The sequence below is a fragment of the Prionailurus viverrinus genome, unplaced genomic scaffold (assembly GCF_022837055.1).
Source record: "Prionailurus viverrinus isolate Anna unplaced genomic scaffold, UM_Priviv_1.0 scaffold_49, whole genome shotgun sequence".
In the NCBI taxonomy this organism is placed as follows: Eukaryota; Metazoa; Chordata; class Mammalia; order Carnivora; family Felidae; genus Prionailurus; species Prionailurus viverrinus.
The window spans coordinates 2,268,710-2,293,617 of NW_025927612.1; the positions used below are offsets into that span (position 1 = coordinate 2,268,710).

The 24,908-nt window shown below is 37.2% G+C and overlaps 1 protein-coding gene across 6 annotated transcripts in view; it reads left to right on the forward strand.

Annotated features, from left to right (window-relative positions):
- BRCC3 (BRCA1/BRCA2-containing complex subunit 3) overlaps window positions 1-24,663 on the forward strand; it is a 62,947-nt gene extending 38,284 nt beyond the window's left edge. For all 6 annotated transcript variants that reach the window (XM_047847507.1, XM_047847510.1, XM_047847506.1 and 3 more), the window contains 4 exons: window positions 18,412-18,543; window positions 18,969-19,012; window positions 21,563-21,731; window positions 23,124-24,663. In XM_047847507.1, the coding sequence (XP_047703463.1) occupies window positions 18,412-18,543; window positions 18,969-19,012; window positions 21,563-21,714 (328 nt within the window). In that variant the 3' untranslated portion in view covers window positions 21,715-21,731; window positions 23,124-24,663. The remainder of the gene's footprint in view (window positions 1-18,411; window positions 18,544-18,968; window positions 19,013-21,562; window positions 21,732-23,123) is intronic.
- Window positions 24,664-24,908: the final 245 nt, after the last annotated feature.

The following is a 24,908-nucleotide window of genomic DNA, read 5'->3' on the forward strand; positions in this document are numbered from 1 at the left end:
CTGCTTTGATTCTTTTAGTTATTACTCTTAATGTTTTTTAACATTCGTTTTTTAAAATAATTTCAAATTTACGGAAAAGTTGCAAGAATAGTACAAAGGATTCCTGTGTACCCTTTACACAGATTCCTCAAATATCAAAATTTTATCATATTTCATTATTATTTTTTTTCTTTATACCTATGGGTGGTTTTTCCTGAACCATGTGAGAGCTAAGTTACACACATGATTGACATTTCCTAAAGAACCAGTACATTTTCTTACATAAAAAAAAAATAAAATAGTTTCAGGACATTAAACTTCATACAATACTATTACCTAATCCACAGATAGTATTCAAATTTTACCAGTTTTCCTAATAACATTCCTTATAGCAGGAAAAGACCACTTTATTTTGGTCCAGATGCAGCTTCACACACTGCATGTAATTATCATGACCTGGAGTCTCCTTTGGTCGGAAACAATTCTTTTGCCTTCTGTGAACATTGTATTTTTGAAGATTGTAGGCCAGTTATTTTGGAAAATGTCCCTCATTTTGGGTTTGTTTACATTTTATCAAAATAAACTTCAGATTAAGCACTTTTGGCAATAACACCACAGAAGGGATGTTGTCTTCTTCTCAGTGATTTGTATCAAGAGGCACATGCTATCAATTTGTGCCATTATTGGTGGTTTCAACTTTGACCAGATGCCTAAGGTAGTGTCTATGAGGCTTTTCCACTATAAGGTTACTATTCTTCCCTTTGAAATGAGTAAGTATATTGTGGGGACTTTTACCATTCATCAATGATTCTTTCCTAAATTATTACTAAGATGGTTCTCAAAAGCAATGTTCTAATTCCATCATTCCTTTTACATTTACCAGATGGCATTCTACTCTCAGGAAGGGCTTTCCCTGCCCATCTGTTTATTTAATCATTTATTTATTAAAAAATTTTTGTTTTTTAATTTTTTTTTTAACGTTTATTTATTTTTGAGACAGAGAGAGACAGAGCATGAACGGGGGGGGGGGGGCAGAGAGAGAGGGAGACACAGAATCGGAAGCAGGCTCCAGGCTCTGAGCCGTCAGCCCAGAGCCCGACGCGGGGCTCGAACTCACGGACCGCGAGATCGTGACCTGAGCTGAAGTCGGACGCTTAACCGACTGAGCCACCCAGGCGCCCCTATTTATTAAAAAATTTTTAAGGCTTATTTATTTTAGAGAGGGAGAGTATGTGCATGTGCGTGCAAGCAGGGGAGAGGCAGACAGAGGTGGACAGAAAAGTGGGCTCTGCGCTGACAGCAGAGAGCCCGATGCAGAGCTCAAACTCACAAACCATGAGATCATGACCTAAGCCGAAGTCAGGCGCTTAGCCGGCTGAGCCACCCAGGCGTCCCTCATTTATTTATTTATATTCATGTGTGTATCTGTATTCTTTATTTTATTCAATGGGTTCTAATCCATTATTATCATTAGCTGTTTTGAGGCACACATTGTTTCAGAATCAACCAGTGGAAGCTCCTCCCATGTTCTTTTGCCATATTCTTATTCTTTGAGTACTACTTGATTTTCTGGCACAAGAAGATGTTCCACCTTCCTCTTGTTCTTTCCCGGATTCAGCTCTGGATTCAGCATTCCTCCAAGGAGCCTGGGTTCCTTTTATTTTTTAACAGCTTTATTGACGTATAATTGACATACAATAAACTACACACATTTAAAGTATATAATTTGCCAATTTGCCAATAAATTATATTTAAAAAATAAAATGATGTAAAGATCAAAAAAGCAAAAAAGTATATAATTTGATAAGTTTTCACATGTGCACACTTGTTTATACCATCACCACAATCAAGATAATGAAAATATCCATCACCCTCAAAATGTTCTTCGGGTCCCTTTGTAATTCCTCCCTCTCATCACTCCCTGTCCCTCCTCCAACCCCAGGAAACCCTGATCTGTGGTCACTATAGAGTAGTCTGCATTTTCTATGGGAAAATATACATATGTATAGAATCATAGAATATGTACTCTTTTTTGTCTGTCTCATTTCATACACCAGAATTATTTTAGGATTCATCCATGTTATAGCATGTATCAATAGTTTACACCTTTTATTACAGAAAAGTATTAAATTATATAAATAGTAGCACAATTTGTTTATCCCTTTGCTTGCTGATAGATATTTGAGTTAATTGCAGTCTTGGTTTACTACAAATAAAGCTACTTTGAACTTCTGTGTACAAGTATTTGTGTGGATATGTGCTTTCTCTTCCCTTAGGGAGATACTTAGGAGCACACTGGCTGAATTATATGGTACATGCATATTTAACTTTCTAAGAAATTGCTAGACTATTTTCCAAAACAACCTGCTTATATTTTTGACTGGGATTATATTGAATAATCATCATTTTGGGGAGAATTGACACCTTAATAATATTGAGTGTTCCAATCTATGAACATGGCATATGTCTCCGCTTATTTTAGGTCTTTAATTTTCTCAACAATGCTTTGTAGGTTTCAGCATACAAGTCTTGCATATCTTTTGTCAGATTTATCCGTACACATTTCATATCTTTATCCTATTGTAAATACTATTGTTTTAATTTCAATTTCCTATTCTTCATTGCTACTATATAAAAATACAATTGATTTTGTATATTGACTTTATATCCTACCTTGCTAAACTTATTTGTTAATTTTAGTACCCTATTTGAACAGTCCATTGGATTACCCACATAGATTTTCATCTGTGAATAAAGGCAGTTTTTACTTCTTCCTTTCTAATCTAGATGCCTTCTGTTTATTTTTCTTACCTTACTGTACTCATTGGAACCTCTAATAAACTGCTGAATACAACTGGTGAGAGCAGTCATGGTAGCTCTGTTCCTGATCTTTGGGGAAATCATTCAGTCTTCTACTATTAAGTATGATGTTACCTGAAGGTTTTTTTCCCTTACTGATTTGAGGAGGTTTCCTTCTATTCCTAGTTTATTGAGAGTTCTCTTTTTCTTCAGTAATAAATGTTGCATTTTATCCAATGCCTATTTGTATCTATAGTGGTTTTCTTTTTTAGTCTGTTAATATTGATGAATTACATTGACTGATTGTTTTGATTGCTAAAACAACTTCGCATTCCTGGGAAAAACTCCATCATTCGTGATGAATGATCCATTTTATGTACTGCTAGATTTGATTTGCTAAAATTTTGTTCACAATTTTACATACATGAGAGATATTAGTTTGTAGTTTTCTTGTAGAGTCTTTCTCTGGCTTTGGCAGCAGAGAAATCCTGACTTCAGAAGGAGAGTTCAGCAGTATTGCCTGCTTTTCAATTTAATGGAAGAGTTTTTGTAGAATTGATATTCTTTCTTCATTTTTAGTAGAATTCACCAGTCAAACCTTCTGGGCCTGGAGTATTCACTGTGGGAAGATTTTTAACTACCAATTTGATTTATTTAATAGATATAGGGCTATTCAGATTATATAGTTCTTCTTGAATAAGGTTTGGTAATTTGTGTCTTTCAAAGGACTTATTTCATCTAAGTGGTTGAATTTATTGGTATAAAGTTGTTATGATAATATCTTTTATTGGTTATTATCTGTAAAATCATAGTAATGTCTCTCTCATTACTATATTGGTAATTTGTTTCTTTTTTCTGATAAATCTGGCTAGAAGTGCAATAATTTTACTGGATATGTCAAAGAATAACCTTTGGTTTCATTGGTTTTCTCTGTTTTTCTGTGTACTGTTCCATTTATGTCAACTCTGATATGTTATTTCCTTATTTTTGCTTACTTTTTTTTTTTTAAATTGAGAGAGAAAGTGCAAGTAAGCGAGGGTGGAGTAAGAGAGGGAGAGGGAGAGAATCACATGAGGGGCAGAGAGAGAGAGAGAAAGAAAAGTGAAGCTCATGTTCACCCAAAGCAGGGCTCAAACTCACCTGATGCAGGACTCGGACACACATACTGCAAGATCATGACCTGAGCTGAAGTTAGATGCTTAACCAGCTGAGCCACAGGCACCTTCTTTTCACTTACTTTGAGCTTCACTTGTTCTTTTTTCTATTTTTTTAAGGTGGATGGAAGCTGAGTTTATTTGAGATCTATTTTCTTTTTTTCTATATAAATTTGTGTAAATTTCCAAGTATTCCTTTAGTTGTATCCCACAAATCTTACTGTGTTTTCATTTTTATTCAGTTAAAAACATTTTGTATTTTTCCTTTTTGACTTCCTGATTAATCCACAGGTTATTTATTTAGGTAGTTTTCTGTTTTATTGAGATATAAACAGCAGAACATTGTATAAGTTTCAGGTATAGAGCATAATGATTTGATACATGTAAATATTGCAAAATAATTGGCACAAGTTCAGTTAACATTGGCCACCTTGCATAGTTACAAATTGTTTCTTTTGTATGTGTGATGAGAACTTTTAAGATGTACTCTCTTAGTAACTTTCAAACATATAATACAGTATCGTTTTTGTTTGTTTTAGAGAACGAGAGAGAGAGAGAGAGAGAGAGAGAGAGAGAGAGCGAGCAAGTGGGGAAGAGGGGCGGAGGGAGAGAGGAGAGAGGGAAAATCCCAAGCAGGCTCTAGCTGTCAGTGCAGAGTCTGATGTGGGGCTTGATCCAATGAACTGTGGGATCATGACCTGAGCCAAAATCAAGAGTCCGACACTCAACTGACTGAGCCACCCAGGTGCCCCTATGATACAGTATTGCTAACTGTAGTCATCATGTTCCACATTACATCCCCAGGACTTATTTATCTCATAATTAGATGAACTTGTCTATTAAAGAAAATGGTTTTAAAATTAGATACTAAAGTCAAAACCAACTCTATGTGCCAAACAAGAGTCAAACAAAATACAAAGATTCAGGAAGGCTAAAACTAAAGGTATGTGGGAACAGTAATACGGCGGGGCTGCAGTCATAGCCAGAGCAGGACCAAGGCAAGGAAGTCCACTATTGCACAATTTCTTCTCTTTTTTTTCTTTTTTTGGCATATTTTCAGTGAGATTTTTTTCCTTATTTTATTTTTTCAAGTTTTTATTTAAATTCCAGTTATTTAACATGCAGTATAATATTAGTTTCAGGTGTGCAATACAGTGATTCAACACTTCTGTACAACACCTGGTGCTCATCACCACAAGTGCACCCCGTGATCCCCTTCTCCTATTTTACCATTCCCCACCCATCTCTTCTGGTGACCATCAGTTCCTTTTCTATAGTTAAGAATCTGTTTCTTGGTTTCTCTCTTTTTTTCCCTTTCCTCATTTGTTTCTTAAATTCCACATATGAGTGAAATCATATGGTATTTGTCTTTCTCTGACTGACTTATTTAGCTTAGCATTATACTCTCTAGCTCCATCCATGTCATTGCACATGGCAAGATTTCATTCTTTTTTTATGGTCAAGTAATATTCCATTGTTTGTATATGTGTGTGTGTGTATGTGTGTATATACATATATATACACACATATACACATACAACACACACACACACACACATACCATTTCTTCTTCATTCATCAGTTAATGGACACTTGGGCTCTTTCTATATTTTGGCTGTTGTAGATAATGCTGCTGTAAACATTGGAGTCATGACGCCCTTTGTATTTGTATGTTTGTATTCATTGGGTGAACACTTAGTAGTGCAATTGGTAGATAATAAAGTAGTTCTAATTTGTAACTTTTTGAGGAACCTCCATACTGCTTTCCACAGTGGAGGCACCAGTTTGTATTCCCACCAACAGTACAAGAGGGTTCCTCTTTCTCCACATCCTCGCCAACACCTATTGTTTCTTGTGTTGTTGATTTTAGCCCTTCTGACAGATGTGAGATGATATCTCATTGTAGTTGCGATTTGTATTTCCCTGATGATCAGTGATGTTGAGCATCTTTTCACGTGTCTGTTGGCCATCTGGATGTCTTCTTTGGAAAATGTGTATTCATGTCTTCTGCCCATTTTTAATTGGATTATTCATTTATTGGGTGTTGAGTTTTATAAGTTCTTTATATTTTAGATACTAATCCTTTATCACATATGTCATTTGCAAATATCTTCTCCCATTCCATAGGTCGCCTTTTAGTTTTGTTAATTGTTTCCTTTGCTGTGCAGAAGTATTTTAGTTTCATGAAGTCCTAATAGTTTATTTTTGCTTTAGTCTCCCTTGCCTCAGGGGACATATCTAGTAAGAAGTTGCTATGGCTGATGTCAAAGAAGTTACTGCCTGTGTTCTCTAGGATTTTGATGGTTTCCTGTCTCACATTTAGGTCTTTCATCCATTTTGAATTTATTTTTGTGTATGGTGTGAGAAAGTGGTCCAGGTTCATTCTTCTGCATGTTGCTGCCCAATTTTCCCAACACCAGTTGTTGAAGTGACTGTCTTTTTTCCATTGGATATTCTTTCTTGCTTTGTCAAAGATTAATTGACCATATAGTTGTCAGTTCATATCTGGGTTTTATGTTCTGTTATATTGATCTATGTGTCTATTTTTTTGCCAGTACCTTATTGTCTTAATCACTACAGCTTTGTGATATAACTTGAAGTCTGGAATTGTGATGCCTCCAGCTTTGCTTTTCTTTTTCAAGGTTGCTTTGGTTATTTGTGGTCTTTTGTGGTTCCATACAAATTTTAGGATGGTTTGTTCTAGCTCTGTGAAAAATGCTATTGGTATTTTGGTAAAGATTGCATGAAATGTGTAGATTGCTTTGGGTATTATAGACATTTTAACAGTATTCTTCTTATCCATAAGTGTGGAATGTCTTTTCAGGTCTTTGTGATATCTTCAGTTTCTTTCATCAGTGTTTTATAGTTTTCAGAGTACAGGTCTTTCACCTCTTTGATTAGGCTAGGCTTATTCCTAGGTATCTTATTATTATTGGTGTAATTGTAAATGGGATTGATTTTGGGGTGCCTGGGTGCCTCAGTCGGTTGAGCATTCAACTCTTGATTTTGGCTCAGATCATGATCCCAGGGTTGTGGGATCAAGTCCCGCATTGGGCTTCATGCTCAGCGTGGAACCTACTTGGAATTCTCTTTCACTCTCCCTCTGCTCCTTTTTACCACTTGTGTGCTCCCCTCTCTCTAAGAAATAGATAGATAGGTAGATAGATAGATAGATAGATAGATAGGATTGATTCCTTAATTACTCTTTCTGCTCCTTCATTATTGGTGCATAGAAATGTAACAGATTTTTGTACGTTGATTTTGTATCCTGTGACTTCACTGAATTCGTATATCAGTTCTAGTGCTTTTCTGGTGGAGTCTTTCGGGTTTTCTATATAGAGTGTCATGTTGTCTGCAAATAGTGAAAGTTTTATTTCTTCCTTGCCAAATTGGGTGCCTTTTATTTCTTTGTGTTGTTTTAGTGCAATGGCTAGGAATTCTGGTACTATGTTAAATAGCAGTGGTGAGGGTGGACATCCCTGTCTTGTTCCTGACCATAGAAGAAAGCTCTCAGGTTTTCCCATTGAGGATGATATTATATGTGGGTTTTTTCTTATATGGCCTTTATTATGTTGAGGTATGTTTCCTCTAAACCTAATTTTTTGAGGGTTTTCATCATCAATGGATGTTGTACTTTGTCAGGTGCTTTTTGTGCATCTATTGAAATGATCATGTGGTTGTTATCCTTTCTGTTACTAATGTGGTGTATCATGTTGATAGATTTGTGAATATTGAACCACCCTTGCAGCCCAGGAATATATCCCACTTGATCGTGATGAATGATTTTTTAATGTAGTGTTGGATTTGGTTTGCTAATATTTTATTGAGAAGTTTTGCATCTATATTCATTATCATTCTTTTTTTAAAATATAATTCATTGTCAAATTAGCTATCATACAGTGTATACAGTGTGCTCTTGGCTTTGGGAGTAGATTCCCATGATTCATTGCTTACATACAACACCCAGTGCTTATCCCAACAAGTGCCCTCCCCAATGCCCAACCCCTCTTGTTCCTCTCCCCTTGCTCCCCCCCACATCAACACTCAGTTTGTTCTGTGTATTTAATAGTCTCTTATGGTTTGCCTCTCTCTCTCTGTACTTTTTCCCCCCTCTCCTTCCCCCGTGGTCTTCTGTTAAGTTTCTCAGATTCCACATGTGAGTGAAAACATGCTATCTGTTTTTCTCTGACTGACATTTCACTTAGCATAATACCCTCCAGTTCCATCCACATTGTTGCAGATGGTAGGATTTCATTCTTTCTCATGGCTGAGTAGTATTCCATTAATGGGATCTTTGTCTGGTTTTGGTATTAGGGTAATACTGGCCTCACAGAATGAATTTGGAAGCTTTTATTCCATTTCTATTTTTTGGAATAGTTTGAGAAGAATAGGTATTAACTCTTCTTTAAATCTTTGGTAGAAATCGCCTGTCTAGGTATCTGATCCTGGACTTTTGTGTCTTGGGAGATTTGTTATTACTGATTCGATTTCTTTGCTGGTTATGGGTCTGTTAAAGTTTTCTATTTCCTCCTGTTTCAGTTTTGATAGTTTATAGGTTTCTAGGAATTTATCCATTTCTTTCAGGTTGTCCAATTTGTTGGCATATAGTTTTCCATAGTATTCTCTTATAATTGTTAATATTTGTATGGTGTGCGTTGTTATTTCTCTTCTTTTATTTGTGATCTTATTTATTTGGGTCCTTTCTCCTTTCTTTTTGATAAGTCTGGCTAGAGGTTTATCAATGTTATTAATTTTTTCAAAGAAACAGTTCCTGGTTTCATTGATCTTTTCTATTTTTTTTTCAGTTTCTGTCTCATTTATTTCTGTTCTATTCTTTATCATTTTCTTCCTTCTGCTGGCTTTAGGCTTCGTTTGTTGTTCTTTTTCTAGCTCCTTTAGGTGTAAGCTTAGCTTGTTTGAGATTTTCCTTACTTCTTGAGGTAGCCCTGTATTGACTGATTTTCTGGTTGAGCCATTCATTGTTTAATAGCAGGTTATTTAGCCTCCATGTATCTGTGGTCTTTTCCAAAGGTTTTCTTGATATGTATTTAGGTGCCATTTTCTTACTTGTTTTGTGGTGGTTTTTGTAGTTTTTCCCTGATCATTTCTTCTCTTGCTCCCTTTCATGTTTTGTTAGCTTTCTTTAGTGATATCTTAGATTCCTTTCTCTTTATTCTTTGCATAGCTATTACTGATTTTTGACTTGTGGTTACCAATAGGTTTGTATATAACATCTTCTGAATGTTACAGTCTATGTTAAGTTGATGGTTGCTTAAGTTACTCCTGTACCCCCCATGTTTTAGGTTTATGGTGTCATATTTTAATACTTTCATTTTATGACTCCCATTTTTGGAGAAATACTTATTGTTACAGCTTTTCTATTTTTTACTTTTAATACTCTCACTTTTGGTCTTTCATTTCAACTCAAAGAATCCCCTTTAATATTTCTTATAGGGTTGGTTTAGTTGTCATGAACTCCTTTAGTTTTTGTTTGTCTGGGAAGCTATCTCTCCTATTCTGAATGACCACCTTGCTGGATAGAGTATTTTTGGCTGCAGGTTTTTCCCATTCAGTACTTTGAGTGTATCATGCCACTCTCTTCTGGCTTGCCCACTTTCTGTTGAGAAATCTGCAGCTACCATTATGGGTTTTCCCTTAAGTTAAGGACTTCTTTTGTCTTGCTGCTTTTAAGGGTTTTTTTCATTATCATTATATTTTACAAATTTAATTACAATATGTCTTGGTATTGGCCTGCTTTTGTTGATTTTGGTGGGAGTTCTCTGTGCCTCTGGATCTGGATGTTTGTTTCCTTCCTCAGATTAGGGAAGTTTTCTGTTGTTATTTCTTGAAATAAATGTTCTGCCCCCTTTTCTATCTCTTCTTCTGGGATTTCTATAATATGAATTTATTATGAATGTTATTACATTCAATGGAGTCACTGAGGTCCCTAAGTCTATTCTCATGTTCCATAATTCTTTCTCTCTTTTGTTCAGCTTCATTATCTTCCATTATTTTCTCTTCTATCTCACTAATCTGTTACTCTGCTTCTTCCAGACTGCTGCACAATGCATCAGGCCTGTTTCAAATCTCATTTATTGCATTCTTCATTTTTGATCCTTTTTCTTAAGTATTTTATCTCTGGATCCGGAGGTTATTTAGAAGTATGTTATGTAGCTTCTAAATACTTTGGTATTTCCATATCTTTCTGTTGTTGATTTCCAATTTAATTCCACTGTGTTCAGAAGAAAATACTTTATGTGACTTGAATCCTTTAAAAATTATTGAGAATGTGTTATGGCCCAGAATATGGTCTATAGGTAAACTTTCTGTGTGTATTTGAAAAGTTGTTCTACTGTTGGGTGAAGTGTGCCTATAAATATCAATTAGATCAAGTTGTTTTATAGTGTTTTTCAAGTCTTTATCCTTACTGATATTTGTGTCTACTCTTCTATCAATTTTTGAGAGAAGGTTTTTGAACCCTCCAGCTATAATTGTGGATCAGTCTGTTATCATAGTTCTATCAGTTTTTTATTAATATCTTCTTAAGCTCTGTCATTAGGTGTATACATGTTTAGGACTGTTATGTATTTTTTATGAATTCACCTTCTTGTCATTATGAAATTACCTTCTCCATCCCTGTTAATATTCTTTGCTCCAAAATCAACTTTGTCTGATATTAATATAGCTATACCTACTCTCTTTTGAGTATTGTTAGCACATTTTGTCTTTTTACTTTTAGCTTATTTTTGTCTTTAAATTTAAAGTGTAATTCTTGTAGTTAGCATATAGTTGGGTCTTCCTTACCATCTTGCTGTTTGTTTTTTATTTGTCTTATCTGATTTATGTTCACCTTTTCCTCTTTTGCCTTCTTTTGGATTGAGTAATTTTTATGATTTAATTTTATCCCCTTTTTAGGTCTATTAGCTATAATTTTTTGTTATGTTACTTCAGTGCTTGCTTTAGGGAATATAGCACATCATCACCATTGACATATTGGGTGGGATAACTGTAGTGGTGGTGGGACTCCTGTATATTTTAGGGTGTTGGGCAGTAGCATCCCAGGCCTTTACCTGCTAGATGCCAGGAGCACCTCCTCAGTTGTAGCAATAAGAAATGTTTCCAGACATTGCCAGATGTTTCCTGAAGGGGAAAACCATCTCTGGTGAAAAACCGCTGGTTTACATATTTTTACTTATCGCAGTCTGCCTTCAAGTGGTATTATAGTAGTTCACATGAAGTTTTAAGAACCTTGGAACACTATACATCCACTTCTGTCCTGGTTTTTGTGCTAATGTACACAACACATAGATTTTACTTGTTTGTATGTTATAAAAACATAATATGTTGTTATTTCGTTTTACTTTAAACAATTGATTATCTTTTCAAGAAATTTAAAAAAGTGTCATGTAGACAGACATATAGATATGTATATATACATAGTTATACAGACATATATACATATATACAGTTATACATATATATAGTTATACATATAAATATGTATATATATAGTTATAATGGTTATTTTAAGATGCTTGTCCGCTAATTATTTCATCTTTGATATTTTTAACTCTGTTTCTGTTGACTTATTTTTTCTTGTTTATGGGTCACATTTTTCTGCTTTTTCCTATGCCTAGTAATTTTATATGAATGCCAGGTATCGTTAATTTCACTGATTGTCCCTTTGAGGTTTCATATCTAGCCAGAAAGCACTTTGCTTACCAGCTTTTCTCTTTTAGCTTTTTTATTGTTAGCAAAAAAACTCATGTACCTCACCTTATTTTTTTTTCCTTTCTAAGGAAAAGTTAATAGGCTTCTGCAACTCTAAGGAATACTTTGTCACCAAAAATTAAGGAACATTTGGACTGAGTAGATTGGAAGGTATGGAGAAAGAAAAAGGAGTTAAACCACTCATTCCCAAACTTGGCTGAGCACTGGAATCACCCAAGTAGTTTAAAAAATACACTGAGCCTATCCAAAAAGGCTACATACTACACAATTCCAACTATAGGACATGCTATAAGAGGAAAAGCTATAGAAACAGTAAAAAGATTGCCAGGGGTTAGGGAGAAAAGAGGACTTTTAGGGCAGCGAAATTATTCTGTATGATATTATAATGGGGTATATGCCATTATACATTTGTGAAAACCCACAGAATGTACACCAAGAGTGAGTCCTAATGTAAACTGTGGACTTCGTGTGATATTGATAAGTCACTGTAGGCTTACCAGTTATTACAAAGGTACCACTCTGGTGTAGGATGTTGCTAATGGGGGAGGCTGTGCCTGTGTGGGGACATCTCTGCACCTTCCTCTCCATTTTGCCCTGAACCTAAAACTGCTATAAAAAATTTTGTGCGCGCACGCGTGCGCGCGCGCACACACACACACACACACACACACTTGCTCTGGATGTCTGGGTTCCTCCCCCAGAGACTGTGATCTGTATCATAGGTAAAGAATGATGCCTGGGCATCAGGACTTGTAAAAGAGCTTAAACATTCTCACCAAAAAAAGAGGAATGGTAATTATGTGATATAATGGAGGTGTTAGCTAACTCTGTGTTGATAATTATTTTGCAGTGTATAAGTGTATCAAATCAACGCCTCGTATACCTTAAACTTACACAATATTATATATCAATTATATCTCAATAAAGTTGGAAAAATAAGGAAAGAGAAAAAAGACAATTACATACTTAATTTGTTGCTGAACAGTCAAGGAAGTTTTTGCTGAAGAAAGCATTCTTTTTATTCTTTACTAAGATATAATTGACATATAACATTATGTTAGTTTCAGGTATGCAACACAATGATTCAATATTTGTATACACTGTGATATGGTCACCACAATAAGTCTAGTTACCAACCCTCACCACACAGTTACAAAAATTATTTTTCTTGTCATGAGAACTTTCAAGATCAACTCTCTTAGCAACTTCCAAATATGCAATTCAGTATTATTGACTATAGTCACCATGCTGTACATTGCATCCCCAGGGCTTGTTTATTTTATAACTTGAGGTCTGTACCTCTTGATCCCCTTCATTCATTTTGCCCATCCCCCTACCCCTTCCTCTTTGGCAATTACCACTCTGTTTTCTGCATCTATTAGTTTTGTTCACTTATTTTGTTTTTTAGGTTCTACATGTAAGTAAAATGGTGTGGTGTTTAAAGAAAGCATTCTTAAGCTGTTTTCTGATGGATGAGTAAAAGTTAGCTAAGTAAAAATGGCGGGGGAGGCGGGGGAAACTCCAGGTAGAGGAAACAGCATGTTGGAGGGTCAGAGATGGGAAGGAAGTTGGGTATACATGAGATTCTTTTTTTGCATTTGTTTTTTCCATTGCCACTCTTTTTATTGTTTGTATATTTGACGACTATTATTTCTGTATGTAAATTTTACCTTCCTGAATTCCTTTATTCTTTGAGTTAATTTTACCTTTGGTTTTTTGGAGACTTCTAGATAAATATCATATTTCATCTGTAAGTAAAAATAGCTTCACTTCTTCAATTTCTGTACTTGTAATTGATTTCTTATGTGTAACTGTATTGACTAACATCTACTTTACAACATTTAAATAGTAGTGGAAGTAGTAAGCACTTGTGCTTTGTTTCTGATCCTTGTGGAAATCCCTGTGGCATCTCACTCTTAAGTAAGATGGTATTCAGGCCTAAGGTTAACATACTTTTTCATAGTAAGTAAGTATACATTCCTGGGGTGCCTGAGTGGCTCAGTCAGTTGAGCACCTGACTCTTGATTTCACCTCAGGTCATGATCCGAGGATCGTGGGATCAAGCCCCACATTGGGCTCTCTCTACCTCTGCCCCTATCACCTGCTCACACACACTCTCTCTCTCTCTCAAAAAAAAAAGGATACATTCCTACTTTTGTCTTTTATTCTGTGTTGTAATCAGGATTGAGTGTTGAATTTTGTTAATTTTTTCAGTATCTATGGAGGCAATTAATATTTTCTTCAGATCTCTTAATATGATGTATTAATAGATTTCCTACCATTGAACCAAGCTTGGCTTCTGAAAAAATATCCTGTTGAATTGCCTTAATGTGATATCAGGCTTTGCTCACTGATATTTTGCTTAGTATGTTTGCATAAGTAATCATAAGTTTAGCTTTTTTGAATTTTTGGTACTGCTTGAGTCAGGTTTAGTCATCCATATTGTACTTGCTCCCCAAGAATTGTTTGGACTTTTCTTTCATTTTTTTAGGCTCTTGTGCAATGTACGTAGCATTGAGGACAATGTATTGTTTGAATATTCCCCAAAGAAAGCAGCAGGGTCTTTTATTTGGGGGGTGGTAGGTATTCCCTTGGTATATTTCTCTGTTTGCTATGGGAATTGGTCTGTTTATGTTTTCTTTCCTAATGAGGTCAATTTTGGTAAATTGTATTTTCCCATGAAACGATCCATTTTGTCTTGTTTTCAAATTTATTTGCAGAGAGATCGATCTGCCGGGTAGTCTCCTATGGTATTTTACATCTCTCCTATTTTAATAGTTACCTCCTCCTTGTCATTTCATATTTTGTATATTTGTATTTTTTTCCTTTTCCCTCCTTGATTATGTTAGCTAGTAGTGTGTCTATTTTGTTAATTTTCTCAAAACAATCATTCTTTATATTAGTTTTTTTCCTCCCAATCGCATTAATTTTTCTTGTAGCTTTCATTTTTCCCTTCCTTTATATTTTACTTCAGTTATTTTATTGTGTTTTATCTTAGTAATTGGCGTTTAGGGGTTAATTAATATATTTTTGGTCCTTCATTGATATATAAGTGCTTAAGGCTATGATTTTCCACTGATCTCTGCTTTAAATATATCCCACAGATGCTGGGATAGTAGTATTTTCATTTTCATTATTTTTTAAAAACTCCTTTTAGTTTCCATTTCACCCACCCATTGTGCTCCAGTCTTCCTTCCCTCCAATCTGGTATCTATGATGTAGCCTATTTGAAATGGTCCTGCTCCCTAATGCCCTCAGAAAAAAAAGCCCCAAACTGGAAGCTGTTCATGGTTTGCCTGTTTCCCTAGCTAGAGTCTCTCCCGGTCATATCTATGCCCATGCTGCCTGCAGAATCTGTTCCCCTTTTACTACTTAGTGAGGTCAATTTTGGTAAATTGTATTTTCCCATGAAACTATCCATTTTGTCTTGTTTTCAAATTTATTTGCAGAGAGATCGATCTGCTGGGTAGTCTCCTATGGTATTTTACATCTCTCCTATTTTATTTTATTTTATTTTAATTTTTTTTTTCAACGTTTATTTATTTTTGGGACAGAGAGAGACAGAGCATGAACGGGGGAGGGGCAGAGAGAGAGGGAGACACAGAATCGGAAACAGGCTCCAGGCTCTGAGCCATCAGCCCAGAGCCCGACGCGGGGCTCGAACTCACGGACCGCGAGATCGTGACCTGGCCGAAGTCGGACGCTTAACCGACTGCGCCACCCAGGCGCCCCTCATCTCTCCTATTTTAATAGTTACCTCCTCCTTGTCATATTTTGTATATCTGTGTTTTTTTCCTTTTCCCTCCTTGATTATGTTAGCTAGTACCACCCAAGCTAAGTATTCCTTCTCAGAACTAAGTAGGACACTATATTTCCTTTATCATAATACTTACAACATTTTATTTTAGTATTTAATCTCTCTAATAACATTGTAAGATCTTTGAAACAAAGGCTTGCCTTTTGTCACTGTACGCCTGGTGCTCAGAAAATAATTGTTGAACAATCCCTTCAGCAGTAGACTTCCACACTAGTATTTTAATATGTTCTGACCTGTCAGAAACTTAATTTGCTTGGTTGATTTTAGCTTTTCAGTTGAAGTGAAATGCATATAGAAAAGTGCACTAATTTTAATGTCCAGCTCAATAAGTTTTCACAAAGTGAAGACACCCATGCATCCGCGACACAGATCAGTTCCAAGAATTTTCACAAAGTAAATGTTCCTATGAAGTTGCAACACATAGCGATAGGTGCCATTTTATTTGGCCCAGTTCTTGTAGCTGCTCTCAACAGGAATACTGGGAATAACTATTCCAGCTATTACAGTTGACCCGTAAACAGCAGAAGGATTAGGGGTGCCGACTCCCTGTGTGGTAAGAAACCCACATAGAACTGTTGGACTGTCCACAAACTTCACTACTAATAACTCACTACTGACCAGAAGCCTTAATACAGTAACATAAACTAATTAACACATGTTTTGTATGGTATATGTGTTATACACTGTGTTCTTACAAAAAAGTAAGCTACAGAAGAGAGAATGTTATTGAGAAAATCATAAGGAAGAGAAAATACAGTCACAGTCCTGCACTGTACAAAATCTACTTCCTGTGGAGCTTAGACCCCTGCTGTTCCATGGCCAACTGCAGTTCATTAGCAGAAGCAGGATCTCTGCCCTAAGCTTTGCATCTCTGCCTCCATAGGTTGTGGGGTTGTAGTTTTGAGTGAACTGACAGAGGCTCGAGCCATTTCCAATAGGAGTTTATGGAAATGTGTGTCCAGTCCCATTTCTGCTCTTAGTCCTGACAAACTCAGTAGGAAACCCTACTAAATAGCCTTATGGCAACAGGAGGCTGACTTCTTCCAGGTGTTTGGAATCATCAGTAGTAACAGTCACTGTGGGGCGCCAGGGTGGCTCAGTCAGTTAAGTGTCTGACTCTTGATTTTGGCTCAGGTCATGATCTCACGGTTCGTGAGTTGAAGCCTTGTGTCGGGTCCTGTCCTGACAGTGAGGAGCTTGCTTGGGATTCTCCCAATCCGTCTCCCTCTGCCCCTCCCTTGCTTGCACTCTCTCTCCCTGTCTCTCTCAAAATAAATAAATAAAGGGGCACCTGGTGGCTCAGTCAGTTAAGCATCTGACTTCAGCTCAGGTCATAGTCTTGCGGTCTGTGGGTTTGAGCTCCATGTCGTGCTCTGTGCGGAGAGCTCAGAGCCTGGGGCCTGCTTCGGATTCCGTGTCTCCCTCCCTCTCTCTCTCTCTCTCTCTGCCTCTCCCCAGCTTGCACTCTGTTTCTCTCTTTCAAGAAGTAAACATTAAAATACATACATACATACATACATACATACATACTTATAAAAAAAAATAGTCATGTGTATTACTGCAAAGGGCCTTCTGCAGACCAAAAGCAGCTACTTGGATGTGAGGAGGGGTGCTTGTAATTCTCCATTATTTGGGTCCTACCTATATTATGGTATAGAGCCCAGACACATCCTGCTGGATGCGAAAGAGAGAGAGGAGGGCTAGATCTTATGCTGCTGCTCTGCCATGTGCCAGTGAGGCCTCACAGTGCCAGCGGCCCTCAACCCGGATGCTCCACTGAACCCACCATTAGGTGGAGTTTAGGCGTATTTGGGGTGAGAAGTAGGTTAGAGGTAGATTAGTTGACCTCAGTAACAAGCATGTTTGTTTCTCCTGTTCTAGCATGAAAATACAAGTATTTATGAATTTCTTACCTATTTCCCTCCCAGGGGAGAGAATGGGAAGTGAGGGCCACTGGTGAACACTGAGTTAGAACAAATGAGCATTTATATGAGTAATCCAATTTACATAATGAATCTGATGGAATCATTGAAGAGTCCGCAGTTACTTTTCCCCAGGCTTTGTGATCAAGGTGTTCAACCCCACTGGCAACTTCTCAACAAAAAACAGCATTAATTAGATAGTCCCCTTTTCCCCTTGTGCTCCCAAGTCCTCCATTAAGTTTATGAAAGGGCTCCAGGTTTTCTAGGAGAATAGAGAATATTGACTCTGCAAATGTGCTTCTAATTTGCTCCCCAGATGAGCTCAGTTAGAACTCAGTCCCCTTTGATGTTGCGCTACTAAATGAATGACAAGAATGTCTAATCTTTGAGTACAGCGTATCCCAAAATTTCTATTAGGACTATAGAAAACTGATTATGACAACTCGGCATTAAAAATTAACCCCCTTCTTGGTATATATCCAAAGAAAATAAAATATGGGTCTCAAAATGATATCTGCACTCCAATATTCATTGCAGTATTATTCACAGTAGACCAGATACATAAGCAACCTTAAGTTCTGTCAATGGATGAATTGAAATAAATAAAAATAGCCAAACTCATTGAGTTGAGAGTACAATGGTGGTTGCTATGGCAGGAGTGGTGCAGGGGAAAATGAGGAAGTGTTGGTCAAAGGGTACAAAGTTTCAGTATGAATGAGTTCTGGAGATCGAATGCACAACATGCTGAGTATAGTTAACAATACTGTGTTGTATACTTGATATTTTCTAAGAAGGTAGATCTTAAGTATTCTTACCACATACACACAAAAAGAATGGTAACTATGTGAGGTGATGGATATGTTAATTAGCTTAAGTGTCGTGATCATTTTACTCAAACTATCAATGTCAAAATATCAATTTCTACACCTTCAATGTATGTAATTCCTTTTTGTCAATTACACCAAAATAAAGCTGGAAACAAAACTGACCTGAACTGATTGTCTTGCAGGTATGAGAGGATTGAAATCCCAATCCATATTGTGCCTCATGTGACCATTGGGAAAGTATGCCTTGAATCAGCAGTCGAGCTGCCCAAGATCCTGTGCCAAGAGGAGCAGGACGCATATAGGAGGATCCACAGGTAGAGTCTTCCCTCCTCTGTCATCTGTGAGAAAGTGTGTTAACAATCTGTTTAACATTCGTTGCTTTCCTGCTGCACTTTGAACCCTTCAAGGGCAAAGGCACTTTTTGGTTGTTAAAAAAAATAAACTGCAACATTTTAGTAGCTCTGTTGCCAAGCACTGGGTCTTTCCCAATAAATGTGTACTATATGAAGTGAGAGACAGTAATTTAATATTATCTCTTTGAATTATCTTAAAGTTCTGAAGAAAACCAGATCCCCAAATAATGCAAAATTTAACTGTAATGTGATTTAAATTATACATATTCATCTAATCCAACTGGCAAAGTTCTGGTGCAGTTTATCACTTGTTATATTGTCCATGACCACTTTGTTTTCCTTTCAGTGCTGCTTTGCTACTGACCTAAACTATTTTATCCCTTTAGCCTTACGCATCTGGACTCAGTAACCAAGATCCATAACGGCTCAGGTAAGGCTTGTTTGTTTGTTTGTTTTTTTAGAACACAGACAGTGATCCCTAAATACTCAGCTGACAGGACAAATTTAGTGTTAAGTGCTTGAAGTGATAGGTACAAGTTCTCCTTGAATTTCCTTTTTCAAGAGTTTTGCCGTTCCTTAATCCTACTCCCAATTTTTATTTAGGACCCTGTGGACCGTTTACTATATATACAACTAGAATAAGGCTGGAAGAAAGACTGGAACAAGCTTTATGATCATTTTCCTAGGTGGTGTGCTGGTGTATGTTTAACCCCAGCTCTCAGGGAGGGGGAAGGGCCCTGAGTTTTTGTGTTTGCCAGTTTCCATGGTGTAATACCCCTACCATGGTTGATTTCAAATAACTAATGTGGCTTCAACCAGCTTGCAGACTTCCTGAAATTTCAATGGATGGCTCTCATGAGCTGATCTAAACTGGTTCCAGCATACCACTACTAGCCTATGGTGGGAGTTGAAAGAGATGGAGAGACAGATAGAAGGGAGGGTATGAAAGAGGAAATCGTTTTATGTCAGTGAACACAGAAGGAATTCCTACACAAGGCCAAGGAACAGAAACTCAGTACAATATACGTACTAAATCACTTTTCTCCAGCGTACGCTCCTACCCTTCCATTCCTCGTCTTTGAGGCCATTCTGTGTAGTCTTCCCCAGCGACTGTCAAAGTCAACAGTGGGGAAGAAGGTGAGGCCGTTACTTTTAGAGGAAAAGAAGAGATGACTCGGCATATCTGTCCCATCATTTCTATCTGGAGGTAAAACATGACAAAGAGCTAAAAGTTGGCAATATATGATATGTAGCCATACTCTAAAGCTGCAGTAATTTAAAACTTATAAAAAATGAACAATTAAATCAGTAGAACTGAATAGAGCCCAGAATTGGGCCCATGTGTATATAAAAATTTATGTTTAATAAATCTATCACTTCGAATCAGTAAGAAAGGATGGATTATTTACTAAATAGTGTTGGGCAAGTTCACTTGTTTGTTAGTTCATTCAAGAAACATATGAGCACCTGCTTTCAGCTAGGCACTGTTCTAGGCACTGGGGCTCAGTGACAAACAGAAGAGACATTCTTTTTTTGTAATCTTTTAATGTTTATTTATTTTTGAGAGAGAGAGAGAGAGACAGAGTATGAGCAGGGGAGGAGCAGAGAGAGAGGGAGACACAGATCATGACCTGACCGAAGTGGATGCTTAACCGACTGAGCCACCCAGGTGCCCTTGTACATTTTTTATTATATATATATATATATATATATATATATATATATATATATATATCCAAGAGACATTCTTAATCTTCATGGGCTTCTATTTTTCTATTAACATTTGGAGGAAAATAGAGTCCTACCTAAAATCCTACACAAAAGTAAATTCCAGATGTATTTAAGCTTTTTAAAAAAATTGTTTTGAGTTCATTTATTTATGTATTATTAAGTAATCTCTGCACCCATCACGGGGCTCAAACTCATGACCCTGAGATCAAGAGCCGCAGGGTCTTCTGGCTGAGCCGGCCAGGCACCCCTAAAGGGCTTGGCAGTTACGATGATGACATATCCCACCAGTTCTACATAGACCCCAAAGAGTTGAAAACAGGTGTTCAAAGAAAAACCTGTACGGAAGTATTCATAGTAACATTATTCACAATGGCCAAAAGGTGGAGACACCCGAGTGTCTGTCAGTGGGTAGACAAAGTGTGATCCATCCAGACAGTGGAGTACTGCTCAACAACAAAGAGAACTGCTGAGACATATACCACCTGGATGAATCTCAAGGGAATTATGCCAAGTGAAGGAAGCATTGCACAAAATACTGCATACTTTATAGTTCCATTTATATGGAACTATATACATATATCTGGGAAGATGCATCCCACAGTCTTACACTGGTCATTTTCAAGAAGTCATATGTAATGAGGGAGAAAAAGATATTTCCATTAGGCAGAATTTGTTGCAAAAAGAGGACTATAGAATCCTTGTCTCCCCATCAAGCTGAACATGAATGACAGGAGCTCCCTGACTCTTCATCTCTCTGTTGTCATCATTTTAAAAGAGTGGCTCTACACTGTATACACTGCATGTTAGCTAACTTGACAATAGATTATATTAAAGAAATAAAAAAAATTAAAGAGTAGCTCTGAGGTGAGTTGAATTAATGTATTTATTTCTTAATATATGAAACATTGGAGCCATTTTCCTACTGGGCTTGTGGAAAAATAAGTGGCAGAAGGCAGAGTTGTTGCTCTCTGGGAGTCGGGGTCACTGGTCATTTGCACCATGCCAATGCCCGGGGCTGGGGAAAGAGACCTGTAGTTCTTAGCCCTTCTGCAGGAGGGAGGAAAGAGCCAGTTTCTGCTCTCTGCATGGCCAGGCTTCCCTCCACCTTATGGATCCAGGCATACTCAGGAAGGTGTCCGAGATCATCTGCTAGTCCCACTTCCTTCTCCAGCTCCTTCTTTGTGTGCTCGTGGTTGGGGGGCTCCTAGTGGCAGAGTGTTCCCTCATCTGTGCGTTTCTTGCATTGAAGTGTTCACCAAGAACCTGTGCAGCCAGATGTCTGCAGTCAGTGGGCCTCTCCTGCAGTGGCTGGAGGACAGACTGGAGCAAAACCAACAGCATTTGCAGGAGTTGCAACAAGAAAAGGAAGAGCTTTTGCAAGAACTGTCTTCTCTAGAATAAACCAGGAGACCAATGGGGTAAATTTTGTTTTTTCAATTTGTATATTAAGCATGGTCTGAAAATTAACCCACCTCGTGTGTAGACAGACAGTGGCGCAGCCCCTATTGTAGCCCAGTGGAAGGGTGTTAATAATGCACTGAGTACAAGATGTCTTCCTGAAAGTTTCACTGTAACTGGCCTACAAAGTGCATACGAAGATGATTTCAGTAGTAAAGTTTTTTTTTAAGGCTATGGAAGGTACATTGGCATGGACATCTTGGAAGGAAATATCCAAGTATATTTCAAATGTTTACTTTTCCCTTGCTTAGCTTTGAAGTCTTTATTTTCATTTTTAGACACAATCCCTAGAATAAGTTAAAGGCAGAAGAGCATTTTGTGTTTCAATCTTGTAGTTATGAGAGTTATGCTCATGTTGGACAAGTAAATGACTATACTACAGTTTTTTTAAAATCTTTTTTTTAATGTTTATTTAATTTTGATAGAGAGAGAGAGACACAGCATGAGCGGGGGAGGGACAGAGAGAGGGGGAGACACAGAATCCGAAGCAGGCTCCAGGCTCCAAGCTCCAAGCTCCAAGCTGTCAGCATAGAGCCCAATGCAGGGCTCGAACTCATAGACTGCGAGACCATGACCTGAGCCCAAGTCGGACGCTCAACCGACTGAGCCACCCAGGCGCCCCTGAATATACTATAGTTAATGGAGGGAAGTGAAGGTGTCTCATTAGCGCCCTACCTGTACTCTTAGCCTTCATTGAGAGCCATATGGCTTGTGTCTTCCTTCTTGATCTCTAGAATATTAGGCATTCTGAGATACCTATCGAAGGTTGAATCTATGTGGGTGCCGTTCTAACCAAATAGATGAGTTCTAGCATATTTGACTCTGAAGCAAATTCCTACTGAAGAGATCCTATTTACCTAGGAACTGCCATTATGATATAAATAGGTTTTTCCAGAAACACTCAGGACTTATGATGTAACAAAAATCATGTTTTAACAAGTTCTGTTGCATTATTCTTTCTATGTATAACTACAAATGATAAGCGTGTCTTCAGAAAAGAGTCAAGCCTATTGTATACTTGAAATTAAAGTGAGAATTGGAGGAAGTGGGAAGAAAGAAAACAATCTCAACAATAGTGGCAAAGGGTTGGTTTTTGTTTTTTTATTTTTCTTCTTGCTTCTCCCTAGCTTATTGTGTTTCAGATTTCAAGGTTTAGTCCACCTGCACGTGAATCACTTGGAGGTCAGCCTTCATCTCTCGGGGTGGAACCTAGAAATCTCTGTGAATGCCCCAGCTGATTCTAAGGCATACTAAAGTTTAAAAACCACTACTGTAGGGCACAGGGAGTGTAAATGCCGTATTTTCTGTAATTTCCCACAGCCACAGTTCTCTATTTTTTTCTTTCCTTGTAGGAAAAATGAAATTATCCAGGTATAAAATTAATTAAGCTAAATCAGTTTTGAAGAAGTTGGAAGACTCACATTACCTGACTTGCAGACTTACTATAAAGCTACAGTAATCAAGACAGTGTGGTATATGTGCAACTGATTTCGACAAACGTGTAAAAGCAATTCAATGGAGTGAGGATAAATAGTCTTTTCAACAAGCTATGCTGGAGCGATTTACACCCATAGGCAAAAAAATGAACTTTGACCTAAGCTGCACACCTTAGACAGAAATTAATTCAAAAAATATCATGGATTTAGATAAAAGATGTAGAACTAGAAATCTTTTAGGGAAAAAACAATCAGAGAAAAATCATGAGTTCTTGGCCTCCACCACAAAAGCACAGTCCTAAAAGGAAAGAACTGCTACACTGGACTTCATCAAAATGAAACACTTTTGCTCTGTAAAAAATTTAAGAGGCGGAAATTATTGAAGGAAATTATTTGCAAACAATATATCTAATCAATCTAGACTATATAAAATCAACAATAAAAAACCATCCATTTAGAAAGTGAGCAAAAGACACGAATAGACATTTCACTAAAGAGGACACGTGGGTGGCAGGTAAGCACACGAAGAGATCTTCAACTTCATTAGTCATGAGGGAATGCAAATTAAAACCACAATGAATTACAATTACACATTTATCAGAATGGCTGAAGAAGAAATAGTAAAAATACCAGATGCTGTTGAGCATACAAACCAGATATCTCATACAGTACTTGTAGGAATGTTAAATGGTACAGCTTCCCTAGAAAAGAGTTTGGAAATTTCTAACAAAGTTAAACACACATGTGTCATACAGCCCAGCAATTGCACTCCTGGACATTCATCCCCCAGAAGTGAGACCCTGTGTTGGCACAAAAACTCGTACACCAATGTTCTTAGCAGCTTTATTTAACAGCTAAAAACTGGAGACAACCCAGCTGTCTTGCAACTGAGTGAGTGATTAAAGCAAGCACCTGTACCATGGAATACTGCCCTGCAATTGAAGAAAAACAGACGACTATTGATCTACACAACTTGGGTGGACCTCAAGGGTATTACGATGAATGAAGAAGCCAGTTTGAAAATGTCACATACTCTGTGGCTGCATTCTTGAAATGACAAAACTATAGAAATGAGGAACAGATTCACGTTTGCCAGGGTAGGGACTGGAGGAAGTATGAGATACGTGCGACTGTAAAGGGATCAACATAGGGAGTTCCTTTGTGCCGATGAAATAATTCTGTATCTTAATTATGGTGTTGATTACATTATTCGTGCTAAAACTACATAGACCCACAAATGAATGCATGTAAACTCTGATGAAACCAAATAAGGTCTATAGTTTCGTTAGCAGTATTGTACCATCATCAATAATGCTTGTTTTGAAGTTGTACTAATCATGTAAGATCTTAACCACTGGAGGAAACTGGGTGAAGGGTACATGGGATGCACTGTACTATTTTTACAATTTCCTGTAAATCTATAGTTATTACAAAATAAAAAGTTAGAAGTATTAAATAAGGAACTAGGATGAATGGTACTTAATTTATGAAATAAGATAAGAGTGATAAAAAGAAAACCCAAGAGGAATAAAATGATTTGAATGTTTTCACAGGCCAAGGTTGAGCACATGTCCCTTTCCTTTACTGGGTTTCAGTTTTTTCATTTTATAAAGTTGGAGTAGATGACCACCAACGTTCCTTGAGGTTAGTGCTCAGTCTTTAAAAGTGTTCAGCAGCACAAGGAACAGTGATATAAAGATG